Source organism: Rhopalosiphum padi, chromosome 4 (genome assembly GCF_020882245.1).
Source record: "Rhopalosiphum padi isolate XX-2018 chromosome 4, ASM2088224v1, whole genome shotgun sequence".
Taxonomy (NCBI): Eukaryota; Metazoa; Arthropoda; class Insecta; order Hemiptera; family Aphididae; genus Rhopalosiphum; species Rhopalosiphum padi.
The window spans coordinates 15,100,274-15,124,930 of record NC_083600.1 but is presented as its reverse complement, the minus strand read 5'-3'; the positions used below and the strand labels follow the sequence as shown (position 1 = coordinate 15,124,930).

The 24,657-nt window shown below is 30.5% G+C and overlaps 1 protein-coding gene across 4 annotated transcripts in view; it reads left to right on the top strand.

Moving 5' to 3' along the window:
• LOC132929325 (syntaxin-binding protein 5) overlaps positions 1-24,657 on the top strand; it is a 136,424-nt gene that overhangs the window by 99,433 nt on the left and 12,334 nt on the right. For 2 of the 4 annotated variants that reach the window (XM_060994605.1, XM_060994604.1), the window contains exons 12-16: positions 1,824-2,016; positions 4,965-5,778; positions 21,244-21,360; positions 21,550-21,672; positions 24,350-24,463. In XM_060994605.1, coding sequence (XP_060850588.1) covers positions 1,824-2,016; positions 4,965-5,778; positions 21,244-21,360; positions 21,550-21,672; positions 24,350-24,463 — 1,361 coding nt within the window. Of the gene's footprint in view, positions 1-1,823; positions 2,017-4,964; positions 5,779-8,332; positions 8,376-13,495; positions 13,905-21,243; positions 21,361-21,549; positions 21,673-24,349; positions 24,464-24,657 lie in introns of all 4 variants that reach the window. The other 2 variants (XM_060994606.1, XM_060994607.1) reach the window with 2 other exon arrangements.

Here is a 24,657-nt window from a genome sequence, read left to right as displayed (position 1 = left end):
ATAAAAAACATTTGATGTAAATTTCTATAGACATTTTTCTGACCTAGAAGGGATTATCTTTTTCAGCAAAAAAGGGTGATGCCCAGTTAACCAGTGATACACCACTACGGGAAAAATAATACGATCATGTCGTTTGACTGATACCACTTAAAATGATCGTAGGTTGGGCGTTTTGACATCTAGGTCATATAAATATAATACGTATTTTATTTTATAATGGTCACAATAATGTAATTATAAATATGCTATATATTGGTGGTTAATATTCATTGCAGATACGATAAATCGCATCGGATTTGTATTGCTGGGCGGGATAGGGTCGTCGAGTGAATAATCTAGAGAGCTTTATACGCCCTATATCCATATGGTGAACACTTTGTGTTCACCACTGTAACTGCAGACGTAATGTACAGGGTTATTTACCAAACATACACCACCCCCCATTTTTCCTTTAATAATGGATTAATTCAAATTCTGGTTTTTAGAACTGTTAAATATACTTAAGATCCATATTTCTAAATATTTGGATTTTTATACTGTAAATTATGAAACAGATAGTTTTTGTTTTGAATTATTATGTATCTATTTACGAATTTGAAAGAAAAGTTTTTGAGTTATTTAATATTGGGTACACTAACAATAATCTAGGTTTATGAAAAAGTATGGAGTATAATGGAGGAACGGTGACAATGGCAATTATTATTATTATTTTAATTATTAGCTTTACTATTAGATATTTTTAATCAATGTTCAAAGGTAATGCTAATACATAATATTATCAAATTAAAAATATTATAAGTATTATTTGTTCTTATTTTCTCATTGAAACATTTTTGCAGATTTTTTCGTCCATTAAGAATATTTAATTTTCGTAGATCAATTAAAAAAATATATTATGCATAGTTAATTTCAACTAATAAACCATTACATTGTTTTTTTATACTTAGTATGAAATCTATAGTACACACCACTCGATTAGTTTTCTTCAGCTTTTTCGTTTTTATTTTTTTTTATTGATATTATCCACAAATTTTTAAGTCAATTTTATCATTAGTAAGTCATATCAAAAACCAGATATACAGATAATAATGATAGCATATTAGGTCTTATATAGTGTATACTATACACATACACAGTCGATAGATAAATTTACAAAACACTCGAGTCTAGGCATGATCACAAAAACATCACTTAAGTACACATAGGAACAATAACATTAGCTACTAAACTACTGCAGAAATGTTCTCAAAAATCAAATAAACATTTATTTTCTAAATATACATATATTACATATTATAGTAATACAGAAACTACTCGTTTGAATTTTGTTTCACTCAACATTTTCAAAAATCATCTGCTTAATAATTTATACAAAAAAAAGATGTTTTTATTTGAAAAATAAGTTTGTTTTGCCATAAGTGGTATAAATTATTTAAATAATTAAAAATATAGTCTTTTTATACATTTATTGTTATAAAAAAAAAAATGGAGAGTAGCATTCTTGGTTAATCGCTCTGTACAATATCGAAGTAAAATATAATATATAATATACTTACACCAACATTTTATAATTACCTGTTTTCGGCATAATATCAGATTTTTCTATCTTGTAGAACCAGGCATTATCTTACAAAATACAAGGAATTTTTAAATTGCCAGAACAAATACTACTAATCTCGGAAGGATGTAAAATATTATGTTCTTTAACGTTTGAAAAAATAATAATTGAAAAATTCTTTGAATATTCTTTGATATCGCCTGGTTTATGATATAAGTACCATTCTATGTACCTGTATATAATATTATATCATCGCTTTTTGCAGGCTCGCCTACGGTCTGGATAATGGTATTGTGATAGTAGACTTTATACAAAAATGTGTTCTCTTAAACATCAGCACTGCCGACATGTACGGCAGTGCGGACCCATACCAAAGAGCTCCCAGGTCGCCAAAACGAACAACCGCTTTGAGCGAGACCAGCGACGGCGAACGATGTCGGTCCCCCAGTATCGATCAGGTAATATATTTTTGCTTCGATTCAATTTTTCCATCGTGCACAAACAATAAAAAATAAAATAAAGCGCACTGTATCGAAAAAAATGAATTATAGATAATATTTACCCAGGACATTCGATTCGAACGCAATTCTGTCTAAACGATAACACAAGACATCTTCCTAATGCTGTACCTATATTTTATCAATTTATGTGCAATACACTTTGCCGACTAGGTTTCATGTCCGCCGGCTTTGACGTAATTTTCCAACAGACGATTATATACCTGCGCGATTTCGCATTATATTTATACACCTATACAGTATACACATTAATACATAAATTATAATATATTATTACCATATAAAGTTTTCAAGATATCGTTTCGAGCGTTCGAGGTTTTCTATATAAGTGTATACAGGGTGAACCTGAGGCGCACCTACATGCGTATCGGCAAATATTCAACACTAACGTATGTAATTATGATAATGATAGTAATACTATTATACGTATAGGCACCAGACACGTGCCCAATAGTCGTCAACATACGTAAACTAGTCGTGAAGAACTGATATAATATTATACTTCAAAAAATATCTTGTCGTATATAAACATTAAACATTTTTATCTTTATGAAGTACGCGGTTTTTATATAATATATACAATTTGTGTATGGTGACCCCTGCGCCCTGTATACTGACAGGTAGGACATTATCGTAGATTTATAATAATAATAATAATGATGAACACAACACACAGTCTTTTTTTTTAATTTTTTTTTTATTATTATTATTTTGTTTTTGCTTAATCCATCATCATTAACGTCAAAACTGTCAATCATGATTGAACATTTTCGATTATCCGCATAGAACTATTTATTTTTACATAAAATTAATTTTGCACAAGGGCGGTTACAGTGTAATGCAAGACGAGTTAAGAATATCGATAAGAACATTATAGTCTAACAAGTTGTGATTAATTCGATTTTGTTTTAATACAAAGTCACCGCTTCTGGAAAACAAGTAGGAAGTTTTCTTCTCGTGGGTTCGGTATAATCTGCTTGAGAAGTGACAGCCGCACAATAAAGATTACTGCAAAAAAAACATTCTAAATATACTGCATAGAAATTACAGTGAAATCTAAAATACGCGAAGCTCATACCATATTTATAAATAATATAATTTATATAAATAGTGAATTATTCCGTCTATACTAATACTTCGTCCATTTCTTACACTATAATATATTAAATGACTCATTATGTAACCCAATATGCACAAAAAAATCAAATATTTATATTAATGCATTTTCCATTTATGTTCCATTTACCATGATAAAAATTACTTTAACATTTCAAAACTCTACTCACGTGTAATGTAAACTGTTCTAACCAAGTTTTAATCTCTGTGATTATAAAAAAAATTATTTATAATATATATTCTATGAAAAAAAACTTCTTTATCCTACGTGAATCCTTAAACGTAATGTTTTCCAGAGTTTCATGTCAGAAATAATTTTTTGCACGAATCTGTTGGCTTGAATTAATATTAAAAGTTTTGTAACCACCAATATTTTTTCATCTGTCTTTCTATGTAAAAAATACATTAATTATTCAAACTTTTTAACTAAATTTTATGTGACATATTTTCTCAAAATTATGCTCATTTAGTATCCACTTTTATTCGTTAGATTCCACAAATTAATTAAAAAATAAAAAAATGATACAAATAAAGTTTATTCTACTCATTTCCTTAGTCTTACACTGATCGGCTTTAAGACACTAATTTTTTTTATGTAAAACATATACATTTATTGAATGGTTTTTATATAATGTAAAACGCATCGTACTGATTGACAATATTCAGATAAAAAGTTTTGCATTGTGTTATTTATAATACATAATCCTTTATCATATAAAAATATCACTTTATTAAATTAATAGGTAGGGGTATAATTACAGTTTTTACGTATGATTTAACAAATTTACAATAACTGAACTTAATGGTATTATAACAATTAAAGTATATGCATAAAAAATAGTTAAGTGCTATTAAGAGAAAAACCTCAAACTTGAGAATAATTATTTTACAAATGCCATGATATCTGCCTAATTTTTGTAGCCTTTACAGATTAACAGATCAAAAATATTTCACTGCAATATTTTGCGATGAGTTGGTTTAAATATTTACTATGTATAATAAGGACAGCTTTACTATATTAAATTTAAATTATACACATCACTGTTCACTAAAATCACCTATAAAAACTTGAATTAAATTATTAATAATTTAATTGACCAGTAATTAAATCATGTAATTATTCCGGGTCATGTGTGTTATAATAATAAAGTATTTAAACTGATAATCATAAAAACGCCCTTTAAAGTCGTTAACTACCAACACACAATATTAAATAACGGTGTAAAATAGGTAATAAATGTTTACGATATATTATTCGTTAACTCGTTGTATACTTAATGTATTCATGACTAGTTCCAATAACAAATTAAATTTTGACTTATATACACTGAATTCATTTTTCTTAACATTTCGAACCATTACGGCTACCAATATTCCGTTGTATTTATGAATCGTATGTGCAGGTGGACATTATAATACCCATATATGACATTAATAATATTGTATAATACGATTTGCGATTGCGAAACACTAAATTTTTTCGACCGACAAATCCAAGTGTTCACGAAAACGAAATGAGAAACGTTTGGACGGGCGTCGTGAGTGTGTGTGTGGGGCGGGCGATCGGGCGGCTAGTGTGCGTGGACGGACGGGAGAGGGTTATGTGGTTTAATCGATCGACCTCCACCCGTCCGCCCACCAACCCGCCCGATCCGCTTAAACTACACGAAACACGGTGGGATAAAATATAATGTACACGTGACGTCGTTTTTCATCATTCGCGTCTATAACGCGATCGGTTGGACGCAGTTGAAAACTTTCCACATTTGAAGGGCCTCGAAGACGAAGCCGAGGAACTGGAAGAACTCTGCAAACTGGCCTTGAGCCCGGTGGACGTGTACTCAAGCCAGGTATCACTGAATCCCGCCGATTGGCTGGACGACACGACCGAGCGGGCGGAAGAGGCGCTCGTCCTAATACCGGCCGCTGCGCCGGAACCCGAGGAACTGGCGGAACCTGGAGAACCACCCCTGCAGCCGACGCCACCGACGGTTACTGCGTCTTCGGAACCGGCCACCCCTGCGCCGGTCAAAGGAAACGGCCGTCGGACCAGTCACTCGTGGCGGGGCTTGAAGAAACAGCTGAGTCGCGTCGATTTGAGACTGAAGAACACGTTCAACGCGACGCCAGCCAAAAACAAGGCGTCCACCTTCTACGGCAGCGGTGGCGGTGAACAACCGGAAACCGATGAAGTCGGAAACATCGGCACGGTATCCACGACCGCCACGACCACGACCACCACTACCACCGGTCTACCTCAAATCATAACCGAAACCGATGGTCAAGAACATCGGCCGGACGGTGGTAGCACGCTGTCGCAGGCTGTTGATCAATCGTCTGCTTCGGCCGCGGCCACCAGGCCCACGGAGCTTAAGCTGTTTGACCGCGATGGCAAGCCCATTAAACCCCCACGGTCTACCAAAGAGCACCGGAAACGAACGTCACTGGACAAGCAGGGCAACCTGACAGCGGGGTCGTCGCGGGACGCCCGACTCTTGTCCGTGCCCAACATCAAATACAGCCAAAGGGACCCGAGACATAATCGATCGAACAACCAAGCGTTCATCAACCTCATTAAACGACTAAGTAAGTGTTGATATACGAAATCGACAACAGCCCAATAATAATAATAATAATAATAATAATTGTATGATGGTATGGTGTCGTTGTTGTTGTTGTTGTTGTTGTTATTGTTGTCGTTGAAGTTGATTTTGATGTTGTCGTTGTTGTTGGTGTTGTCGTCTAAACGCTGATTCTAGCGCATCTGCATTATGATCGACGCAACGTGAAAATCAATGATTTTTAACCAAAACTGAGTGATTTATAAACTTTTTCATATAGGTACACACAAAAAGCCAAAAACATTATTTAATTTTTATTTCTCTATCTTTTCACTCCAGTTAATTTGAACTTTCAAATCTCAATAAACTTATTTCCTAAGCGTACGCACTTACAGATGTGCCTGCCTACATTAAAACGAAATAAGTAATAATCATCATAATCGTAATCGTCTTGAAAACAAGCTCAGTTGCGGTAAAAACATTGACCACTGAGTAGTGAGTTTAGTAGATTCATAATTCAGATGATCTATTATCCGGCGTGCTATACGCAACTGTAACCACACACACCATACACTATCATCTCTCAAACGAAATAAAAACACGCAATTCGCTTTTATGTATACAAATATAGTCATCTACATATTTAATATTATATTATAATGTCAACATGATAAATAATATCGAGTTAATGTACACATATTATCATCCATGTTTCATTGTATTGATGTGTATACATCACAGACCCTCAGGTGGATTTCTTCAGGGTGCTGCATGTTTTTTTTTTTATATATTTTATAATCTTAAGTATATATAAACCATCACCATAAATTGGAATCATCTTTATTATAATATAAGTAACAATCATCTTTATATTTTAATCGTACAGTAATTATTATTTAACTAACACGATTTAATATAATATTATTATAAAGCTATGCACACTAATGAACGAAATGACAAAAGTATTATACCTAAGGCCATATAAAATAAATACTACAATACCTTGTGTTGAGTAGAGTTATTGTGAAGAAGTGGGGTACAAGAAGATAATGATTTGAAGTGAACATTGTAATCAGTTTTAATATATTTCGATGTATATTTTGTCGGTAAATTTTGTTTTAATCTTATTACCGCCTTCAATGTATAACGTGTCAATTCAAGTCTTGTTTTATACGGTTTATATACCTATACATTTAATTTTCGATTTATATCTGAATAATGAGTTTTCTTTGTCATCAAAGGATGGTGCCAATTTGTCACGAGTGGAAACCACCGACTTAGTGTAGTTTATGAGTAAAGGTACTTAGCTTACCACATAACCATATTATATTTAATATTTCACGATATTAAATCAATTACGATGATGTTATGCTCCACATTCGGATAGCAATTATTAAAATATAATAAACTTAAATATTACTATATTGTACCTAATTATATGGAATCTTTATGGTAGACGATAGCATCATAATTTGATTCAGTTGGAAACCCAGTAGTACCAAATTTTTATTTTGCATAATTTATATAATGGTATATGTTTTCTAAAAATTTGTGTGTTTTTTTTACAAATACATATGATGCATTATTATAATTTAATTAAAATTAATGGCCTGCAGTATATACATAATATAATATATCAATTATAGAATATTTTATATAATAAATTAGCGTTATCAGATGGCTTGCGATGTAATTTTCAGTAACATAATATTATTGTTTCCTTCCTTATTTTGTTTATTTTAATAAAGTTAATTAAAGTGTAAGTAGAAGTCGTTAGTGAACATTTTTTTCCTGTACAATAGTTTAATTTAAAACGTTGCGCTTATTTATTAGTAAAATGAGATAAATATTTTTACTATATTATCATTATTATTATTTCGTATTTTTCACTTTTGTTTATATGTTGTTATTATTATTGTTGTTTTTGTTTTATTTTTGTTTTTTTTTTTTTTAATTTCCTTTATAAACGTCAAACCTAAATTTAACAGACAACATGCCATCCAGCTTCCAAAGCAGACATTGACGTATCTATATTTGATAAACAAAACGTTATTATATAATATATAACGTTAATGTGTTTTATATCGAGTAAAGTGATAAGTTTCATATTTATCCAATCTAGTAAAACAGAAAGATTCACAATATGTACATGAATGTGTGTATATATTATATAATGTGTTTGTTTTATTTTCTCGGATATGTGGGTGTTTTTTTCTTTTTAGTACAGGTATTGCTGTGAAGTACTATATACATGTTTGATATAAATATATATATTTTTTTTTGTTATAATTTTTTTAGAAAAAAAAACTATATATTGGTAACAGTTTGCTTTTCTTTTAAATTTAAAATGTTACTGTGTGATGTGTTCAAAATTAGTTAGATAGTAAAATAAATATATTTACTTATCTAAAACAAATCATGTTTGTTTTAAAAAATTCGTTTTGATATTTATATATAATATTTATATATATTCTATATGTATATATATTATACATAAATATATAAATAAAAAAATACATTAATTTATATAAGTAGTTTTCATTGTAAATAACATTATTGTGCTCTGTAAATGTTTCAAGGAATTTAATGAGACGCGAGAGAGCTGCCCCGACCATAGACTTGGTATATATACCTTTAAAATCTCATGTCGTTTTATTATTTTTCATTTATTTATATTTTTTTCTGTTGTGTTTGGTTCACTAAAAAAAAATTTCCTTAAATTTTAACCACTAACAACAATTTATTGTAAAAAAATGATTGTCGTTGATGCGTACCTACGAATAATGGCAATTTTTTTTTATCAATCGCATGGGTTATGGAAAGTTTTTTTTTTATTTAAAGTATATTAAATATTTTGTTGGTTTGGCCAACAGTGTAAATATATATTTATTTATATATGTATACAATAATAGTGTACGTACATGAATTTCTGAATGTCACTTCAAACCCGTCGTGTAAACGTATTACGTAAAAAGCCATGAACACAATTTGGCACGTCATAACAATATAATACACGACTACACGAGCCCATGCTGTAATATTATTCGCTTGAGTTCAGAAATTCTGTATCGACGTGCTATACTTTATTATATAATCGTTGTTATTACTATATCTAAGCTGGTTTTCAAATTTGCCTAAGCTCAACGTAACGATTATTATAAGTTGGCCTAAACTTTCCGAAATGTACAAAACGTAATACAATAGTATTATACGTAATAATATTAGCTTGGTTATACATACATAGTATATACGTATATATATTATATATATTTTAGTTCGGTATGACAGTATAAGTTTTTTTTTATTACGTACGCACACACTTACATTATATGGCAGGTACATTTAAATATTATATTCGTTTGGGTCATCTGATGAAAAAAAAGTGGCACAAACTAATGATTTTAAATTATCTACGCATATAAGTATAAACACATGTATATAACGCGTGTATATATACAACTATAATATTACAGCTATACTATACTTTAATAATTCACTTTCTTAGAACTGTATTGTACATTCGTTTTTCTTCTACGGGCAAACGTATATTAAACTTTTATTTTATATTTACGATTTGAACGGCCGTGTTGTTGCATATTATTTTTATAAGCTTTGTCAAATAACATGATTCTAACTTCTACAACACACGCGGAACATGCCAAACCAAACGTAGACAAATATTTACATTTTTCTTTACTCAGCGCCAAACGCGCGTATTCTATATACCTACGCCCATGTATACATGTATATGGACCACACGCTTTTCGACTTGGTCCGTCTTTGTATATATATTATATTATACATGAAACGTTTATAGTATTATCTATATTATTTGTATTGCCGGAACACGGAAAAAGCTCTAGCGGGTATTTGTATTCTCTCGCTAGTCACGTCTACAATGTATTATTGTGTACAAAATGATTAAAAAGTCTTCATCAAATTAAAAAGTTTCATATTTACTAAAATAAAAAAGGAAAATTATAATGGTGGAGTTAAGTAAAAAATATTCTTAAAATAATCAAATAATCAAGTTCTAAATAATTATAACAATAATAATTAAGTTACAAAATAATATCCAATGCGGGGATTAGGTACCCTCTACAAGTCCTCAAAAAATTTGTTTATCAGTAACAAAAATAAACTTGACCATCTTATATTTACACTGTTTACAATATTTACCTATATGTTATATAGATTGTTTTCCTGTAATCAATTCAACCATTAGGTTACTAAGCTATGTAAATTCATATTCGAATGAAGACTTTTGAATCACTGTGTATTATACTTTACGAATATACATGCGTGGAAACAAACAATAGAATCACACAGGAGGCCATAATTATACAACTGCGTATAATGCGTATAATATGTACACGGCAATAATACGTTATACGGCGTTGTCAAGTCCCGCTTGCGATGTCCATAACTTGTTAGGTCAAATGCATTCTTCGGGGAGGAACAAACTAATTAAAAAACAGAAACGAAAATGTAAAATTTATATTTTTTGATGGCCCATAAATCAAATTACATACCGCGCACTACACGACCGCCATATAAATATTCATCAGCGTTGTAGGCGATAACGACCCCGGACGCGCAAGAGCTTGCAGTGTATATATATCATAATAAGACGTCAGTCCAACACTGGTTATTGTGGGATTTTTAATGCACTTTTGAAAACATCCTCTCGGCACGTGGTAAATATGATATAATATTATGTTATAATGCCTCATACTTTATTGACCACTGCCAGCGGGCACATCGAATTATGTATATATACATATTGTATTATTGCTGTTTCATTGTTTTCCAAACTTTTAATAAAAGCATACGTGTAACGCATATTTTAATAAGGACTAAAATAATTTACAAGATGACGAACAAAATACATTCATTTATAACTTTTCAAAGGAATTTTCATTTTAATAGCTTAACTTATTTTTAGTTATAGTCTGATCATATTTTAAATTTCATTTCTCGTTTTTAAATTATTATCATAGTCTATGCTACGTGATGTCATTTTTCAGTGATACTATGTATTTTTTATTATCATTTTCGTTAAAAAACGCGATCATTTAAAGTGTTAAAAATTGTGTTTCCTTTAAAAATATTCGAGTAAACAGAAAAACTATCTAAAGACTGAAGACATACCGTATTTATTACTATAGTATAAATCTGTGCCGTACCTACATATGTGTGCAAGATCATTATTTTCATTTAGAAATCCTTCCACACTACTCACTGTATAATATTGTATAATATTTATTGTATATACGGTACATACAATATACAGCCAGCATGCGCAATCTCGTTCAACAATTCAAAAATGAAAACAAACGTATAAGTAAATATTATAATGAATAAATTATCAAGGGAATAACAGTTTTTGTGAATTCCGTAAGCACGCAATACCGTCTTGAAAAAATAAAATTACAAAATACCACGTGTGCAACCGTTCATTTTTCATTTTTACCGTAACTAAGCGTATACTAATTTATTGTTTATATTCAATGTGATAGTAAATGTAAGCAATCTGTGATATTTAAAAATTTGTACATTGTACACGGCCATGGCAATGCGTTTGTCTTTTGATCGGTTTTTGAAAAAAAAAATGACGTAATATTTTGGATTTTAGATTAGAATGCTTTTGATTTCATGTATCCAACTATACTTGTTTCGCAAAAATGTTACACATTTTAAACCCAAGTTTTCAGAAAAATATTTCTCTTAGGAACAATGGTTGTACGGGTACTATACATAAATAAACGAAATCCTTAAAAATATTAGTAAGCAATTTAATTTCGTTTTTTATTTACAATGATTTTTTAACGTTTCGCAAAATATAGAAGTAATTTCGAGGTTAGGCTATTGAGTAAGAAAATCTACCAAAAAGACCATCGGCATAAAAAAAACTCTACGCACGAAATAAATCGTATGATATTATATATTAGGAATACATATAGTCCTATATATGCCCTTTTTCTATAATATACTTGTATGTAGTTCTGTATAATATTATAATAAGCGTTTTAAATTCGAAACGTTTCGGTGGGCGTCATCAGTCGAAGGCACACATCTATACCCGATAATAGACTTAAAAGACATCATCACGGAGTAAATTCAATACTTTGAAAATGTTATGCTGGTCGCGTTTTTTTTTTATTATTACCACAATGATCGTTTAAACTTATGGTCGTCTCGCCGTGGTAGTGCGGAATTGACATTGTTTATATTAAATTGTTTTCCATCAAGCATTCAAGCTGTCTTGCGGATTATGTTTTCTATTCTGCGAAATAGTCAAAGTCAAGGCCACAGTAACGCTGTGTGCCTTTTTATCGTATTCTGATTATCCTATGCAATAATGGTATTAGTCACTAACCAATAACCATGATATACCAGGAGATTTCTAGAGTTGGACAGATCTCAACTATTGAACATGACACGACAGACGACTATGTAGCTGGGACAGCTTAAGGTTATAAGTTATAACTATAATACAGTAGATCGTGTATAACGTATATACGACTACAAATCATTTATTTCGAGGTATAGGCATGCACACATCGTGGAATATAGTGCGTAGACCGTTCTCCAAAACAGTTTTCCTCGGTAATCATAAACATTATATTATACGCCGTGACCGCGAACCGGGTGGATTCCTCAGGCTATTACGAAACATAAAAAATCGTCGTTTTTCGAAACTGTCATCGCCGTATTAAAAGCGTACATAAATCTGACATTTTTACGCTACAGCAAGTGAGAAAAACTTTAAAAAAAATACATTTCAGCGGCTGTCCTATCCGCCGGAACGCATTAGGACGAAAGATAAAAAAAACTCGTTGCCTTAATCCTTGTGTATATATATTATATTACTATAGTTGTGTATATACCGCTCCCAAAACACTCCGAAAAAAATTTTTAAGTGATTTTAGCGTAACTAGAATGTACATTTTTTTTATTTTGAGAATTATTTTATCCTACGATAACAAAATGTTTTGCATTGTCTATTAGGCTTAAACCAACCAATAACTTAGTAAATATTTAAGGTTTCGACGGTTTCATTTTACTATTGGTACATTTGATACAGTCACTACCAATAAATTAAATTTAATAACATCATTAGTAAACATAACGACATTACGATTACGCGCGAATCACCAATATTCATACTGTAGATATATATATAAAAAAAACATTCTTACGCGAGGTTTAATTTTACCCCGATTCACTTATATGTATATTTTAAAACCTAAAAAATTGTGTTACGATTTTATTATTTTTTAACGGCCTAGTATTTATTTCTCACGACCATACTTAAATGGCGGGGGCAAGGGTCCATCAGAATTTAAATCATCTTCCACAACCCCTGCAGATGTATGTAAATAAATAAAAGATGAATATTGTATTATTAACGTGGACATTTGGTTTCTCTGTCAACTTTGATGTTTTTTGAAAGTATATTTTTGCGCGATCTTGGTCTTACGAAAGCTGTAATGAAATGACTCAATCGAGGAAGCGCGACAGTTAAAAATATAGTTTCATTTTTCGCTTTATAATACCTACGTAGGTAAGTAGGTGTTATATTATGTTCTCGAAATTATAAAAATAATAAAAAAACGGACCGAGAAATCACTTTGTCCGTTGTTAGTAGGGTGTGTGCGTGTGCGTGTACGTGACATCCTATGCGCAGTGTATATATTGTGGGGTGCGCGTGCGAACGAATAAATACGTCGTTGGTTCAGATAAACGGCATGTGCCTGTCGCCGACTCTGGTCGCCAAAGCGTCGTCGTCATCGAGCCATTTCTCGTTCGGACCGGCGGCGCACGGCGGAAGCGGCGGGCTAGTCGGCAGCGGAGGAGGAATCGGCAGCGGCAGCGGAGGAATCGGCGGCGGCGTCGGAACAGGAGGAGTTGTAGGCGTCGGTGGCGGCGGAGGCTTTTACGGCGGCGGTGTTAGATGCGGCGTCGGCCGGACCACGGAGCCGGTCAGGCGGTCCCGGTCGCAAGGCGGCCAACGCAACAAACTCCAGAAGTGCCTGAGCACGGTGTCCTACTCGGACGACGGTCTGGCCGTGGCCAACACCCGGACCACTCTGTACACGGCTGTCGACCGCCACAACCTACTCGCCACCAGACAGTATTGCAGTTTTGGTAGTACAAATCGCCTCTAATAATAATAATAATAATAATAATAATGATAATAATTGTTAATGATATAGATAGCATCGGTAATCTAATAATATTATTAAAATCTTCAAAGAAGATATAATATTATAATATTGTCGTTATATGAGTCGTACGCGATACTATCACTACCTCTCTCCCTCACTCTCTCTCTCTCTCTCTCTCTCTCTCTCACACACACATTGTACCCTCGTTCTGTCTATTTATGTATATAATTATGTCTTATATGACTATCTGCGTGTGTTTTTACTACCATAGTATATTTAAAATAGGACACATCAAGGTTGCGTTTGTCTGTCCATCCGTCTGTCCGTCTGTAAAACAGTAGACATTATGTATAATATTATTTATTTATTGCCTCTGCTATGAATTTAACGCACGAAAAAAATGTTTAATATTCGTATCTAATGTGATACATTTACATTGATGAAATATGTCCTAAACCCTCGAAATGTGCAAAAACTTATGTTGCTAAATAAAAATAAATATCTATTACATAAATAATCTTTGTCAACTATATGCTCGAATAAAAATATTCGAAAAAAATATTCAATAATATGAAAAAAAAAACTTAAACGAAACCTAATCAGCTAGACCCGTAGCCAGACTAAATCATCAGGTGAAACAAACCAAATTCTATGTTTCATTGATTGCCTTTGAAGATTTGAAAGTCGAATTGAGCAGGAACATGTCGATTTAAAAAAACTGTTTCTATCATTTCAAACGTAGCTCTGAATTATTTACGTTGTAGATACAGTTCTAAAAAAATATCTATACTCCTACTGCCAATGGAATTATCAAATAATAAAATGCATACTTTATACCTACTTAATCATAACATATCACTGTACATACACATTTAATACTTGTTAGGGACTTTGCCTCCCCTTCTAGCACCCTGTGGCTACGGATCCGTAACCAATAGAGTCACCTTTTATCAATTTCTAGAAAACCTAATTTCTTCTATGAACAAAAAAAAAATTATGAAAAGCAAATTTAATTCATAGACCTTAATTTTAACGTTTAACTTTAGTTTTTCTAATATTTATTATTACTTTTCTTTTATATTGCTGTACCTCTTATACATTATTTCGACTTAGGTATCTCTATAAATAATTATATTAATTTTTATTTTCCCATTCGATATCATCCTTAAGACATATTTTGTTTCTTTTTTAACCACTTTTATTTTCTTGTCGTTTATCTATACGAGTACCATTAATATTATAATAATCATGACAAATAATAAATATTACAACTATATGTATATCGTAATTCATGATATTATTAAGTTTAATAAATCTCCATATACCATTAGGTATTAATATTAATAACGTCACTGTACTTCGTTTGCCCGTCTGTCCGTCCGTCTCTATAAATTACACTATCCAATATTCATTACTAATATAGCTTATCATACATTAGGTTTAGGTATACCGTATACAATACGCATAATATATATATCTATTATTATATTATACATATCAAATATGTAATATACATTACATATGATGTCATTGTAGTATGTATGTAACTATGACACTATTCAGTCTTCTGGAGACCGCTGATTTGTGTAGTACATTTTTTCCAGTATACATATTGCGTATTGCATTTTGTATATTATTAAATATTTATTTCCATATTATTACATTTTTCTTACCCCGCTGTGTATTTTTTCGAGTTATTACATTATTAATTGTATACGTTTCTATTATAATTATTGTTTTTCCCTTCGATATCATAACCCATACACGTTGTTTGACTCTTGTGTTTTGTTGTGTTTTTTCGTTTTTTTTCTTCCAACCTTTTCTATATATTAGTCGTTATATTACCTATTTATTTATACATGTCATTTTTTTTTATCTTAGACGTTTATTACATCCGAATTCACACCATAAAATCATCAGCATAAACATTATTATATACTATCTTTTGATTTATAATATATTTATGCCGTGCATATAATATTATTACTATACACAATAATACACCAAACCCATCTTCCCATCTCACCACTGTACTTCATTCAATATACATGTTCGTATTTAAGTACCCCATATTATAAATATATATATATATATATTATACATACCTATTATATAATCCATGCCCAGGCGGTCGTCGTTTTTCACTCTCATTCGCTCGCAAATTACGCCCATCCATTATTACAGTTTAAAACGATGACGTCGAAACGATATCATCAGATATATATTATATTAAACACACAACGCGCGCCAAGTACAGTTTCGGTTCAAATGCTATACCTATAAAATAAAAATTATACGCGTATAAGGCATATTATTATAATATACTTTCGAATGCCATCCACGCGTATTTCACGCGATAACGACTATTATATAACGTTATTACCGTTGTATCATAGATATATCGGTGTTTGAGTGTTTCACACGATTTCGTTTATTTTATACGGCCGCCACGAGTACGGCATTTTCACCCGAGTGGTTTTTGTTAAATTTTAAGAGGACCGACAATAATACCTACAAAAATTATGTGATAAAAAAAATATACGAAAATCGTACTCGATTGTTATATTAAGACGCAGCTATACTTCAACGTGGTGCAGCATTTATCGTCGACGTTTCCGCTGAAATTAATTTTAAACGATTAATTTTCCAATCTTTAGTGAATGATAGTTCAAATATACTTGGAACTATAATATATAATATGTATGTATAATATATAAATATATTTTTTTCTATCCCAAGATATAAGCTTTTTAGGACTAAGCCTTGATATGATGCAGATCGTTTGTAATAATAATCGCGTTAAAATTAACTTAATGGCCGAACATAATACCAATAATATTTTCTTTATTTAATAATATGTATTTTCGTCAACTTTCATAAAATCTGGTGTGTGTGTGTGTATGTGTGTGTGTGTGGTATAAACATATAAACACTATAAACGGGTTTACCTACAAAATTCGTTTAAGTCATATGGTAGTAATTTAACCTTACCACTATATTGACTCAACTAATGATCAGTCAGATTTCTATTGCACGATGGGTCATTAATAATTACAGTTGATTTTGACATTTCTTAGCGTTCTTATAATGCCCATGCATATGATTAAACTGTACATTTACATAACAATAATATTGCGATCTTAAAATTACTATATGTATACAATATAGATCATTTATTTTCTTAATACCGATTAATTATTTCCCGATGATTTTTAAGAACAGATAAAATTTCCATCGATTGGTAGTTCGTCGATATAACAAGCAAGCATTTGAAACTCTCGTGAGTGAAACACCTACATACAATGCTTACATTGTAAATTCTTACACGTATATTGATATCGCAGATATTTTATGCCGTTACACAGAGTTTCGCGTAGATATCCGTTTTTCATTACGAATATTGTCGTTATTATTTTACTAAAATTTACTATATTAATTAACGAACGTTTTAAAAAAGAAAAAAGTGATAAACCATAAAACTCGTGACAGTAATACACTCCATATTATACTCGTTGCAGAGTGCATTACGACTTTACATTATTATATACCTATTTAATATCATTATAACATGGATATGGTGTATGTGCGTAATTCGAATCCTATTGATTTTTTTCTTCCACATACGATATGGTTCGGATACGGTTATTGCGTTGGATACGCCATATTACAACACACTTCGGGATAACGATTAAGTACAAATATACACTATACGGTCTCCGATTATATAATAATAATTTATTTTATACCCACGACAATGACAATAATAATACGCAAATTTGCGCGCTCCAACATAGTACACGCAGATACGTTTTTTTATCGCCTGAATGGGCCAAATGAATAATTTTTTATGTACAGTAATATTTTAATAGCCACCGTCGCATACAAAATATGACATACAAACGGATTGTTTCATAATATTTATTATTCATATTATTATCATTAATATATTATTTTGTACTATGGTGCGATGGTGGCCATTATACAGAGAGATTCACTGAGTTTACTTGTCATCATTTTTTTTCTTTAACTAATTTATTCAAATTGTGATCTTTAGAATAATTAAATATACCTACGTAAAGACCATATTTTCAAATTATTAAGGTTTTTTGTGCTACTTAAAAAGTGTCTTTAATATTATCGCCTTTTTTTTTTTTTATAAGAACCTCTTTTTTACTTTAAATTATTTAGTATATAATAATTTTAATAATTTTAATGTGCGTAATTCAAAATTCTTATGTTAAGGTTAATAGTCCTTACAAATTGTTTTTTTAATGATAAAAATAGATTTAATATTCGATCTTTTATTTATTTATACTTGGATCATTTTTACAAATATTGATAGATCAATATTAATTACTAACATTTTCAAATTACCATTATGCACCTGTTTTAGTAAAACAAGAAATATTTTTGATTTAAAATATGGTATACTTAAATTATGAAAATAACAAAAATACAATTTTAAATAACTACATTATTAGAAGAAAATAGGGGTAAGCATGCTTGGTAAATCATTCTGTACATCATTCTGTACAAGAATATTATTATATCTAGTATCTACTAACGATGGCTGTTCGAAATCACTAGATTTAATGACCCATTTGTGTGTGCACAGGCATCCAACAACTGTTGTCCCATTTAAATGACAATATATTATATTATATATAACGGTGTATGTGTTTAATGTGTTGGTATTATGGTAATATCTTTGGGGCTCGGGACAATTTGGCGGTGGCAAATGCATATCGTTGCACACTTGCACATTATACGTAATATTTTTCTATATATAATAATTGTTATATTGCCCTGGGTGACTAAATTTCAATTTGTATCAGGAAAAAAAATATCTTTATATGATTGCTCGATAAAAATTATTTTTATCTGACAAAACATAGTTTTTTAACTTAAACGTCAAGTCGTGGTTACCATTATTATTTATACATAATTACTTACTTTTTAACGTTCGTATATAATTATTTAGACGGCATACTGCAAACAAAGTATATATTATACCACCTTTCATTATAACTCACCTACGCATTTTAACACATCAACAATTATTATAATAAACAAAATCGATAATACCTAATTTCATTTTAAGGATATAAAAATACATATACATTTTTCGCATCAAAAAGTCGGTGACGTGTCTTTTGACACTTTTAAACATAAAAGTCTTGCACATTTAATTAAGGTTATTTGATTAGCTTTTTTCCCGAGCTCCACATAAATTGGTATCATTAACCCGACGGCATACAACTCTCGTCAGCGGGTATATTAAATATATTATATATTACATACCTATACCTACAGAATTAGTGGGTGTATTATTATTAATTTATAGCATGATTTTATCGATACCATATAAAGTTATATAGTTTATATAGAAGTCATGAAACGCGACCGTCATAATAATTGTAACGACCGTTTTTATTTTTGTTTTTGTCTTTTTTTCTCATTATTTTTATAAATCAATCACTTTTTAAAACATGATAACATACCGCGCCATTTCTATCTAATATCATTATTTTCTATAAAAGTCGTCTATATTATTTTTATTATACATTATATTGTAGTGTCGTTTGACTCATGCCTATAACATATTATATACATATAATATAATATTATACTTGATGTAGTTTTATTTTACCCCTATTCGCATGGCCAAATAAAATATGTGATTATAATACTTTATAGACCCCTCCTTACCTCACTCCAACACGTGAAATTCGACTAAAAGTGAATAATTTCAAGCACATGCGACGTAGGCCTATTTCATCCGTTTTAAACAGAATACACTTTCTGTTATGATATAATGTTGATGATAATAATAATATATTATAATAAACGACAAACGTGTGTCGTACCGTCATCGTATTTAAAAGAAATAAGAAATTAAAAATTCATCATCATATACGAGCGGCGATGTGTGACTACCAAAACTAGTGTGTGATGTATATTCTTTGTTATGTGAATATTTGTACATGTTATATATATTACATATGTATTTATATATATATATTATGTATATATATATTATATATATGTAAATATATATTAAACCTCTCTCTATCGCCTCTTCAACATTGTGTTATATTATTATATTACAACTGTCTGCTTTAACTTGTGTCTGGCCACACCCGTGTGACCCACCGCTCTCTATCACTATATTATACTATTATACGTGTACGTAATATACAATCTTTTCTCTATCCCCTTTGATCTTTCACCCACTCTATCCTTCTCTATAAATTATGTGTCTAATTGTCTCTCTCTCTTAATATTAGTTTATGTGTTTTTGTCTTGTTTTTTTTTTTTTTAATCGTATTTCTTATACCTATCCTTCTTGGTTTTTTGAGCCTTATCAAAACACAAATTTGTTGTGTCTCTATTATGTGTGACTCTTGACAACGCTCTTCGAATCAACCCCGACGACGCGCGCGTTGTTTATTTACCGATATTATACACATTCTGCATATACATACCCTGACCTAACTTTACCTAACTATGAGAAATTGTTACATTACTGTTATTATATTATCATGCTGCCCGCGTGTGTGCTGCGTTACACGTTTTTTCATTACACACATATTTACTATATTACCATACATATATTTATATATATGTATATTGCATTTATAATAATGAATATTAAACTTAACGATTACTATATTATCATTATTATCAAATTGTTATTTTTCACTCAACTCGCGTGTAATCAATATTATAAATGTATAATATATACATGTTAATAATATACTCAACTGCGTAAAAAAAATTGTAAATACTTACTTAAAAACCGTCGCAAACGCTGTAAATAAAAATGTAAAACATTCGTTAACGGAAAGTTGTAAATACCACATATCGCTTGGCATGCGCACTATTGCACGTTTTTTACCTATTGCTTTACCTTATTAATGTACATATATTATATCAATTGTATATCGTAATAACAACCTGTATAATATTATATACAGTATACTGTATACATATATATTATATAACATATATATTATACGTTTAATACGTAGTTATACTATTATGCATGAGTAAATACGCTTTTTGTGGTGCACGTATAAAATTAAATGTAATAATTCTTATATTGTTCTAAATTTACTAAAAATAGTCAAAATTTCTTCTAATTGACATTATTATAATATATTATTATCTATTATAATTATGATTAACACATATAAAAAACAAAATACATATAATGATAATAATACAAACTGCTTTTATAATTTAACCACTTAATATTATATATTAGTGCACACGTCTATTATTCGAGTGACTTACGTATGTTGTTTTTTCCCGTCTAGACAAGTTGGACAGCTCGTTCTCCAGATCACGGAGTTCTAGTATGTCGAGCTTAGATAACATCACCACGGAATCGATACAGTGTTTGACGTTCGGCGATTCGTACACGAAGAAATCCGGTACCTACCTAATGAGTTTTTCGAGTACCTTTTTATAATCCTTCACAACACCACGTCCGCAACTGCGCGGAGTCCATATCACTCTTCCTCTCGTTCCTGTTCAAAGTGTTCCTCAATTAATTTATGTTTATATTATATATGTTAAATCTATGTATAATTTTCGTATTTTTCTTTACGCTTTCGTTTCAGATCCGTCTAACTTCCCGACCCTCTGGATAGGCACCAGTGTGGGATCGGTGCTCACAATAATGATCAATCTGCCACCTCCCGGAGAACCCAGAACCACGCAACCCGTAACCGTCGCCCCTTGTGGTGAGTTTTTTTTTTTTTGCTTTCTCTCCCCAACCAATAAGAACGAATTCACTTTGAAAATATCAATGCTCTTCGTCTGTTAACAAAATCGTATTTTCCTATCTCTTTTTTTTTATTATTTTCGGTCTATGTATATTCATTTCCGGCAAACGTCACCCGTATGTAGGTCATTAGATTCGTCCCAGATAATTTTCAGATTAAATTAAAACGGAAAAAACAGTAAATATATGCGTGCCGTAATCTGATTACAGCGTCGTATACATATAATTGTCGAGCGACTTTTAATGCTCCAAATGATGCGAATAATGTTCTAGTGTTATTATTTTTTTGCACTTTTTTTTGTGATCGTATTTACAAGTAGCACTCGAGACTTTAAATACCATTTATTGTATATATCCAAATAGGACGTACTGTTGGAAAATATAAATGTATACATAATACATACTAAACATATACTAGTGTATTAAATGTAGGTATATATTATGTTAATCCGTTCAGACAGACGCACAATTTAAATATCGATTTTTATTTCACTCCTTTTAAATGTACGTAGTATATTTTTCAATCTGTTTCAAAAGGTTTTGCATATATTAAAAATGTGTAATTGGTAACTTCAACTGACTGTTTTTATATTCACAGATAACTGAAATGTATCGTATACAACTCGTGAAAGATTATAATTTATCGTGTTTAACATACCATTTCTTTACATCTTACTTTATTTTTGAGTAAAAAAACCTAAGACTTATTTAAAATACCTAAAACGTTATTACGAAATTAATTACTCTAAAAACTTTTATTTTTGAAATTATTTAAGGTTCACTGAACTATAAGAATACTTGCATAGAATTTAAAATTCTTTGAACTTTTTAAAAATAAAAACTATGTGTTTCATCAACTTATTCAAAAAATTATAGTAGTAAGGTCTCTGATTCTACAATAATGTAGGTATTTTAATAATTGTGATACTACATTTTGCTTTAATTTTTACATATAAACAATATAAATCGTATTTTTATAGGACATTTTTGTTTTTCTTAACGCGTACTTAATTACAAATCGTAAATTTAGAATATAAAATGAAAACAATTATTGAGTACATTTGTTATACTCTCACGACGCGCGATATTTAATTAAACAATAAACTCTAAGCTTGCAGATTTTATTGAACAATATGAATATAAAACACATAATGCAAAAGTGTTATTACATGAAATGGCGTACGCATTTAAAACGGCATAAATAAAAATAACAACACAATTTAAAAATAAAAACGGCGTGGTGCGATAATTTTTCATTTAGACCGTTGAAAAGTTTAGTAGTTTTTGACGCTAAAGCTCGATTTCTGAGATACATTACATTACAATAGCGACGATTGAAATAATCGGAATAAAAATTATTTTCGATGGATACAATTCTAAAAAATGTTAATATAACATGTTTTAAATAATATATAGAAATGAGTATAAGTGTACAATTAGAGTAACTATTTTTGTAAATGTTTTAACATGATCTGATGCTTAAGTTATAACATTAATTATATCGGTATAAAAAACGATAAAACTTATATCGTCTTTAATCTCTTAATCGAGTGCCCAAACTATTTTACATCGAAGCCCATTAGAATTAGTTATTATAAGTCGCGCAAACTTTAGATAAACATTGTTTCTTTTCCAATAATAAGTAATTTAGATCCACAATTTAAGATAGTACTATCTTAATTGTGCTCAGGACATCTTAAAAAAAAATACATTATCAAGTTTTCATGACACATCCTTTGAAAACCCCTATATTCTAGATCTAGAGTATCATAAAGTCCTCTGCAGACGCACATGATACGCCGGAAAAGTTCATACTGTGGGCAATGGGCATACATACATTTAAAACCTTTGCAGACAGCTGCATTGTAATATACTCGTACATTAGTTATATAAGTAAAATAACATCTGGCAGTCTTTTATTGTCAAAAGTGTAACAAAAAAAATGATTTACTAATATTATTTTACAGTGTAATAAGTGTAATAATACTACTTCAATTTCTGCATAAAATATTATAATTATTTTTTTAAATATTTATTTAAATATTGAAAAATGTCTTTCATTTGGGCCGTATTCCCAAATTAACGCTTTATACACTAATTTTCTTGGTCTATTAATTATTAAATATAATGTATATAATGTTAATTGTAGTGAAATATTTAGGCTTTTTCGTAATTTTGTAGTATATTTCACAAAAGGATACAACAAATTTAAAAAAACAACAGTACCATGTAATTAATGTTTCTATAATAAACAAATCACTACATTTACACATGTTGACTGTTTAGATGAATATATACGGTGTGTATAATTTTCGCGCATTCGTCTTGAATACCAAAACTGTTATACAAATTTCCGACAGACATTTTGTTTTATGTCCTGATTTACATGAATCTATATCAAAATCGAAGATGTTATAATATATGTATAATGTATATGCTTTGGTTCGGTTAGATTTTTACTCATAGTCATCCGTGTAACCCTATAGGTATTACCACATTTCAAGTTATTACCACATCAAACCACATTTAACAGTACGTTTTTAAACAGATGTGTATATTGTTTTGGAAAAAAAAACACGTTGGAATATTGCTTATTTTTTTCTGTTTTTATTTATTTGTTACTGGTTTTTACATAGGTACGATATTCAGACTGAAGGGCGGAGTGCTTACCATGTCGTTTCTGGACTGCAACGGTGCATTAATACCCTACGCGTACGAAGCGTGGAGAGACGAGGGCCGAGACAAACAAAGTAAACTTCATTTATTATATTAATATTATACCAAATAATAGTCTTCGTCGCCCAGGACCGCGGTCCGTGGTTTTATTAACATTAAATCATCGCCCAACCAGACCTATACATCCTCGTTCGTACCTATATTATCGTTTCGGGTTATTTTGTCGCGGTTTGACATAGCAATGGCGATATAATTACAATAATAATCC